Below are 8393 nucleotides of genomic sequence, written 5' to 3' on the forward strand. Positions count from 1 at the left end.
CATTTGACATACTTTATGGGAATGCTCCTATGATGATAAAAATTATAACATTCGAATATGTCATGTCATTCAAAAATTTAAATAACCAAATAGTACTATATATATATATATATATATATATATATTACCTTAGCATCAGTCCCATAGAGAGTGACACACAGGGGCGTAGCTAGAAATTTTTATATGGGGGGGCCGATTCGAAGTATTGATATAAAAAACATAATTCATAAGTCTATTGAATATGAAATTTCAAGTTTGATATATCTTAAACATTAATGAACATACAAAAACTGTATAGTTCATTATAGACATATACAAAAATATCGACACAAAAAAAAAACATTTCACATCAAAATCTTGCCTGACGACGATTTTTCATGGAATAGAATTCATCCATAATCATTTCCATGGTGAAATTCCCAGCAATTTCCTTTTGTATATAAACTATCATATTATCTGCCAAAAGTTCATCCTCCATTCTATTGTGAAGTCTTGTTTTTGATAGTTTCATAGCTGAAAAAGCTCGTTCTGTAGTTGCTGTAGAAACTGGAAGAGTCAACACAAGATGAATCAGTCTATCAATTAAATGATAGAATTTAGACTTCCCTGAAATTTCTAATCCCCTACATATTCTGAAAATCTAGATACTTTGTCACATCAAGCTCATAATGTTGCAATTGATGCTTCAAAAGATGAATTTCCTGCTTAGTGAAATTTTGAGGATAATAATTTTCAGCCAAATTGCAAATATCACGAATTTTGAATGATCTAAAAGCATCCTTAGACTTTAATGCTGAACTAAGAGGGAGAAGATTTGTTGTTAGCTCATAAAATCTACTATTCAATTCTTGCAATTGAAAATCTATTGCGACTGTAAATATGTCAATTCTTAAATAATGTTCTATTGTTGTCAAAACTTCATCTTGATGACGGTATCTTCCTCGAGCTTTAGTGTAACAAGCATTTAAATCAGGAATATCAATTTCATGTTGTCCACAAAATGATGTAACACTAGCAAGTAAACGCTTCCATTCATCATCTCTCAACTTTTGAATAAGTGATTTTGTAGTTGAAACTAAATGCATGGCATTTAAAAGATCCTGAGAATGTTGTTGCAAAGCTTGGCAAAGAATATTAGTAATTCCCATAATCTCTTTCATCATATGCAAAATTGAAACAAATTCAAATGATGTTAATACCTGATAAGCTCCCTCAACATTTTATAATTAGCCCCTTCCTCAGAGATAGTATAGATAACTTTGCAAGTTGCATTAAACATTTTATCAAACTACAAATAGATTGAAAATGAGATCCCCAATGTGTATCTCTAGCCCATTGCAAAGTACCAATTTGGTTTGCTCCTCTTCCAGTCTCAATTTCATTAGAAGCAATCATATTCTCAATTTGTGTTCCCTTGAGCATATTGCAATTCATCATTACACTTACTAGAACCAACGACAATATTGATAATATTAGTCAAATGATCAAAGAATTGATGAATAACTTTTACTTCTTTAGATGCTGTAACTAAAGCCAATTGTAACCTATGAGTCGTGCAATGTACATAATAAGCACATGGACATTCTTTAATAAATAGAGCTTGTAATCCATTCCATTCACCACGCATATTACTATCTCCATCATACCCTTGACCTCGAATATTCTCAATGTGAAGGTTGTAACGAAAAAGGACAACACATATCTCCTTCTTTAGGGTCAACGCAGTAGTATCTCTAACATGCACAACATGAAAGAAACGCTTTCTAATGAAACCACTTTTATCAACAAACCTCAAAATAATGGCCATTTGCTCTCTCTTTGACTCATCTCGGGCTTCATCAATGAGAATGCAAAATTTTGCATCCCAAATTTCTCTATGAATAGCATTTTGTACATTACTAGCAAGAATATGCAAAATCTCCTTTTGAATTGTGGGTGATGTATATTTGGCATTTCGTGGAGCATTTTTCAAGACAACACTAGTTACTTTGTCATTAAAAGTTGATGTGAATTTTATCAATTCAATAAAATTACCTATATTTTTTGAATCAAGGCTTTCATCATGACCTCTAAAAGCATAAGCTAGGAATGCTAGCCATTGAGCACACTCTATTGAGGTTTTGAGCCGCAACTGATTATTCTCTAATTCTTTTGATGTTTGTTTCTCAATTTGCTTGTCAATATGTCGTGAATAATTCTTTAAATCCTCGCAACATTTCACAACAATTTTATGTGGGGAGTTTGGATCTTTCCCTACATGACGAATTAAAGGAAAATTCATTCCATCATTCAACTTTTCCAATTATTAAAACCTGTTGAAATGAATACATCTGTTCCGAGATGACCTATTGGTTTCTTACTAAAAAGGTAGCAAAGTAGACAATATATCACACCCATTGAAGGTGATTATTCCAATTGTATGGCATAAGAGCCCCCAGGCCTCCTTGGGCCCTAGATCTTGACCCACCTTGACCCAACAATACGGCCTATGACCCCAACCCCTTTGTTTGAGGCTAGGCCTTAGGCCCACTAGGGCCATAGGCCTAGATCTCAGGCCGACCTAGGGCCTATTGGGTGAATAGACTGGGGTCGCACTTATTGTGCTTTATCACCAGGGCCACGTCCAGCTAATTATATCTCGGGCAGAGTGGCAACTGCTTGGGGATATGCCCCTCGACTACTCAACATTGCCTTAGGAATGTTGCTACCGAGCATATCTTTTGAGGTGGGAAGCAGTTCCAATGCCACTTCTCCCGCTCCCACCTTAACACCCACTTTAAAATGATGGAATTTGACCCCCAAGCCCGCTAATTATCCAGAGTAATCATAGCCTATCCACTAATATTGAGCTATAAATAAGAGATGGGAAAGGGGAAACGGGGTTGGAAAAAAGCGGGAAAGAGTACTAGGAAAATAGAAGAATACTCAGAGAAAGCAAAAAGAGTGATTTTGTGAGGAAGAGTGAAAAGGGGAGGAAAAATAAGCGTATTAGGGCCTATTAAGCATAGGATTTCCCATAGTAGGAAATCCAAAAGCCCACAAAACAAATAGATTGTGAGCCCAAACAGGAGTTGAGCCCAATGGACTTGCATTTTGGGTGCCCACAATGGGTGCCGTCTGTGGGAATCACCTACGAAATCGTGGTTCGATTGAGGCTTACGCTCAAGAAGATGTCTGAAAGACGTTCAGGAAGTTACGCTGAGAGTGGTTCGGTGGGGTCTTTTCAGGGATCCATTTGGTGAGAACAAAGGCACAAGAGGCATGAAGATAGGAATTGAGGACAAGAGGAAGACCGGTCTGGCCTTGGAGAATGTTCGTACCAAACTCATCGGATAATGTCCGGTGCTTTCGGGCACGGGCAATATGATAAGAGGGATGAGGAACTTGAGCGGTTACGCAGATTGGTGAGAAATTTGGAGTTGGAAGCAAGAGGTGGGCACCAAAGAAGGGACCGAGATAACCGAGAAGGGAGATCTAATAATGGGGAAAATCATTATGGGACAAGATCCAATTAGTCTGGTTCCTGTCAACGTCGGGATCGTTCATGTTCGCGAGAATCCCATCAGCACCCAGGCTATTCACATTCATGGGAGTCCCATTAACGTTAGGACCATTCACGTTCACGAGAATACGTAAACCGGGGTTCAGATTCCCTAGAGGAGCGATGGCCTCGTGATGGCCTTGTAACGCTGCCATGGATGCTATAAGCCGCACTTTACGTAAAACTGCTCAGTCGCCATTCTCGGACAACACTGAACAGGCCCAAATGCCGAGTAGATTTACGTGCCCACCATTTAACTCTTATGATGGGAAAACGGACCTGATAGAACATGTCAACCATTATATCCAAATGATGTCTCTCCACACTCATAACGACGCACTGATGTGTAAGGTATTCCTTCAAGCCTCGGGCCTACTGCTTTGAGATGGTTTAATGGGTTACGGAAAGGAACCATTCATAGCTTTGCCGAGTTGATCAAAGAATTTGGTGTCCGGTTTGTAACTTGGAGCTGGGTACCACAGCTAGTGGATGCATTACTATCTATGAAGATGAGGGTTGGGGAAACCCTTCGCAGTTATGCCAGTTGATATTGGGAGCTTTATAATGAGATTGACAAGGGCAATGAGAAGATTGAGGTAAGCACTTTCAGGATGGGGCTGCTTGAGGACTCCGAATTGCGGGAGTCATTGACGAGGAAGCCTCCTGAGGATATAAGGTAGCTTATGAGGCATATTGAAGAGTATAAACGCTTGGAGGATGATCAGGTGCAGGGTAAGGGTAAGGCCCTGTTAGTGAATCGTCCACGGCAGAGTGGATTCTAACCAAGGCCTCGAAAGGATTTAAGGATACAAGAGCCAGAGTCACAGTTGGGGGAGGTGAACATGGCATTTAAGGAGCTGGTGCACAAAATCATAGACCGGATAAAAAACGAGCCGTGCTTCAGATGGCCGAACAAGATGGGGGGTGACCCGTTTAGGAGAAACCAGAGTTTGTATTGCACTTATCACAGGGACAAGGGGCAAACCACCGAGCAGTGCCGGGTGTTAAAGGACCATTTAAGGCAGTTAGTGAAGGCAGGATATCTAAAGGAGTTTGTGGTGGATTTAGGGGATAGGGACGCAAGGCCACGTACTTAGCAAAGAGGGAACCCTCCCCTCCTCCATTGGGAGTGATTGAAGTCATCCATGCCACCCTGAGGAATGTAGTAATGGCAGGGGGCAGAGGAGTGTTGATTGTAGCTCCCATGGGAAACTGCTTGGGCGAGCAAACTCCCAAGAAGAAGATGAAGATTGGTCGAGAACCCATTACTTTTTATGACGATGATTTAGAAGAAATAATTCAACCACATGATGACGCATTGGTGGTGACTGCCCGGATAAACGATTTCATAGTAAAGAGTGTAATGGTAGATCAAGGAAGCAGGGTCGATGTGATGTATCCGGACTTGCTCAGAGGGCTCGGATTGAAGAAGGAGGACCTCTAAAGATATGATACGCCCCTGGTCTAGTTCGATGGCCAGGTGGTGATTCTTGAGGGGCAAATATCACTTCCCATGAATATGGAAGGAAAGGAAGTGATAGTGGCTTTCATAGTTGTCGCTTGGTTCTCTCCATATACGACCATCCTTGGAAGGCCATGGATCCATGCAATGGGGGCAATTCTCTCCCCCCTACATGTGAAGATTAAGTTCCGCACTGAACAGGGCATTGCCGTAGTAAGAGGAAGTTAGCAAGCGGCCAGACAATGTTTAGTAGCTGCGGTTGATTGGAAGCACAAGCAACATAAACAGAAGGATGCCACCAAGGAGGCCTCTTTATAGCAATTACAGAAGCCTCAAGAGGGGATGGGGGCTAGTTGTGTTGAGGAATTGATTAGAGTAAAGATACTACCAGACGTTGACCAGTATTTTCAGATAAGGACAGGTGTGGGAGATTAGAAGAGGGTTGAAATGTTGTTATTTCTTATACAAAATGTAGATGTGTTTGCTTGGAGCCCATATGAGGTGCTTGGGGTTGATCCCGAATTCATAGTTCACAAGCCCAACGTGGATCCTTTATTTCCTCCAAAGAAGCAAAAATCGAGAAGGTCAGCTAAGGAACACGTCGAGGCAATGAGGCAGGAGGTCGGGAGGTCAAAAAAGGCTGGGGCGATAAAGGAAATCTTCTTATTGGAATGGCCTGCAAATACCGTTGTAGTTAAGAAGAAGAATGACAAGTGGAGGGTTTGTGTAGATTTCACAGATTTAAACTGAGCATGCCCGAACTACCCGTTCCCCATGCCGAAAATAGATCAATTGGTCGACGCCACCTATAGGTACCCGAGGATGAGTTTTTTGGATGCCTTTCAGGGTTATCATCAGATTGCTCTAGTTGCCGAGGACCAGGAGAAGATGGCATTCATCTCCCTTGATGTAAACTACCACTACACCGTGATGCCCTTTGGGTTAAAGAATGCCGAGGCAACATATCAACGAATGATGACTAGAATGTTTCGAGACAAGATTGGGCGTACAGTTGAGGTGTAAATTGATAATATGGTGGTAAAAAGTAAACAAGAGATGTGGCATATTGAGGATCTCCAGGGGGTATTTAAGGTGTTTCGGCAACATAAATTGCGCCTAAATGCAGATAAATATGCTTTTGAAGTGGGGGCTAGCAAGTTCCTAGGTTATCTGATCACTAATCGTGGGATAGAGGTCAACCACGACTAGATTGAAGCCGTACAACACTTCAAGCCGCCGGGAAATTCGAAGGAAGTACAGGTGTTGACTGGGATGTTAGCTGCCTTTAATCGGTTCATTTTTAAGTTTGTCAACTGCTGCCGACCATTTTACCAACTTTTGAAGAAGTGGAAGGGGTTCTAATGGAATGAAGAATGTGACAAAGCTTTTTAAGATCTCAAGGAGTATTTGACACGGGCACCCATGTTAACGGCCTTGGAAGCTGGGGAAGACTTGTTTATGTACCTTTCGGTGTCTGATCATGCTGTAAGTGATATTAAGCGATCAAGGAGTGCAGCAACCTATGTATTACATTATTAAGACCTTGGTTAATGTTGAAACAAGGTATTTGCCATTGGAGAAGTTGGTGTTAGTAGTAGTACACGCTATGAAAAGACTGCCTCACTATTTTCAAGCTCATACCATCTATGTCCTGACCAAGTACCCCTTACAATCATTGTTGAAAAGATCCGACTTCACTGGCCGGATAGCTAAATAGGGGACTCGGTTAGGATCATTTGATATAAGGTACAGGTCAAGAAGTTTGGTGAAGGGCCAAGTCCTTGCTGATTTTGTTGTAGAGTTTTCTCCCAAGAACAAAAGGGAAATAATATGCCATGTGGAATGTTGACCGTGGAAAGTCTTTGTGGATGGCGCATCAAGTGCCATGGGGGTTGGTGCTGGGATGGTTGTTATCATCCCAGAAGGAATACAGTTGGAGCACTTCTTCAGGTTGGGGTTTAGGGCCTCTAACAACGAAGCTGAATATGAAGCCCTGCTTGCCGGGTTAAGGACAGTTCTAGGAATGGGTGCCCGGGATGTAGAAATCTATTTAGACTCTCGGCTGGTGGTTAGCTAGGTACAAGGCAGTTTTGAAGCTTGAGATTTTTGAATGAAAGAATACTTGCAGTCGGTAAGGCAAGTCTTGGGTGAGTTCTCTATAACGAAGGTAGCCGAAGTTTCTCTGGGGCAGAATAGACATGCTGATTCTTTAGCCATATTAACATCATCAATGATGGAGAACGAGCCTCGGTTGATCAAGGTAGAACTCATATCGGAACTGAGCATTAACACAGCGGTTAGCGTTGGTGTTGCTGTGATTTTAGCAGACGAGCCATGCTAGATGAACCCAATCATTGATTTCTTAGTTGAGGATTGGGTCCCTGATGATGAAAAGGAAGCCAATAGGGTTTGTCAAGTAACTGTTCAGTACTAGTTGTCGATGGATCATAAGCTGTACCAGAGGTCTTTTGGGAGGCCATACCTTTTGTGCTTGCACCCTAAGAAGGTTAATGGACTTTTGGCTAATCTTCATGATGGGGTGTGTGGCAGTCATGTAGGGGGACGCTCATTAGCTCACCGAGCAATGACTCAGGGGTTCTAGTGGCCGTAGTTGCAGAAAGATAATGTCGAGTATGTGTGTAAATGTGAACAGTGCCAAAAAGCATGCCCCTTTGATTCATCAACTAGCAGGACATTTGAATCCGGTCAGCAGCCCCTAGCCCTTCGCGCAATGGGGGCTAGACATTCTTGGCCCATTCCTCCGGGTCCCGGGCAACCTAAGGTTCGTTTTGGTGGCTGTTGGTTACTTCACCAAGTGGGCAAAAGCAGAGGCTTTAGCAAATATTCGAGACATGGACATTAAAAAGTTTGTGTGGAAGAACATAGTCACAAGATTTGGAGTGCCGGACTCTCTTATATCTAATAATGGGTTGCAATTCGATAGTAGGGCCTTTCGTGAGTTTTACAGTAATCTTGGCATCAAGAACAGGTATTCCACCCCAGTGTATCCTCAAAGCAATGGCCAAGCAGAAGCCACTAACAAGGCGATCGTGAATGGTCTGAAGAAAATGTTAGATGGTGCAAAAGGTAGGTGGGTTGAGGAGCTGCCCAACGTTTTGTGGGTATACCAGACAACTCCAAGGAGGTCTACAAGGGAAACTCCATTCTCCCTCACGTACGGGGTAGAAGCAATTGTACTAGCTAAGATAAATTTATGTAGTGCACGGGTTACGAAATTTTCCCTACTCAGAACGGTGGATTGCTAGTGGAGAGTTTGGATTCCCTAGAAGAGTACCGAGAAGCAGCGACTATAAAGCTGGCTGAGTATCAACAAAAACTAGCCCGACGCTATAACCGAGACATGAAGACCAGGGGATTCGATGCTGAGGA

At 42.1% G+C, this 8393-nt stretch overlaps 2 protein-coding genes across 2 annotated transcripts; both read right to left on the reverse strand.

Moving 5' to 3' along the window:
- Nucleotides 1-623: 623 nt before the first annotated feature.
- On the reverse strand, nt 624-1148 carry LOC115985992. Its single transcript, XM_031108864.1, has one exon. The coding sequence runs from the start codon at nt 1146-1148 to the stop codon at nt 624-626; it is 525 nt and encodes a 174-aa protein (XP_030964724.1).
- A 251-nt stretch (nt 1149-1399) lies between these two features.
- LOC115985993 (zinc finger MYM-type protein 1-like) lies at nt 1400-3696 on the reverse strand. The gene is made up of 2 exons (XM_031108865.1): nt 3570-3696; nt 1400-2253 (listed from the first exon to the last, which is right to left on the reverse strand). The coding sequence occupies exons 1-2, from the start codon at nt 3694-3696 to the stop codon at nt 1400-1402; spliced, it is 981 nt and encodes a 326-aa protein (XP_030964725.1).
- Nucleotides 3697-8393: the final 4697 nt, after the last annotated feature.

Source organism: Quercus lobata, chromosome 4, assembly GCF_001633185.2.
Source record: "Quercus lobata isolate SW786 chromosome 4, ValleyOak3.0 Primary Assembly, whole genome shotgun sequence".
Classification (NCBI taxonomy): Eukaryota; Viridiplantae; Streptophyta; class Magnoliopsida; order Fagales; family Fagaceae; genus Quercus; species Quercus lobata.

Excerpts from the sequence above, each read along its gene's own strand:
- LOC115985992 (XM_031108864.1), bottom strand. The coding sequence starts at position 1,148 with ATGGGAATTACTAATATTCTTTGCCAAGCTTTGCAACAACATTCTCAG.
- LOC115985993 (XM_031108865.1), bottom strand. The coding sequence starts at position 3,696 with ATGGCAGCGTTACAAGGCCATCACGAGGCCATCGCTCCTCTAGGGAAT. Across the intron at positions 2,254-3,569 it reads CATGAATGTGAATAGCCTGG|GGAAAGATCCAAACTCCCCA; the intron begins GTGCTGATGGGA and ends TTCGTCATGTAG.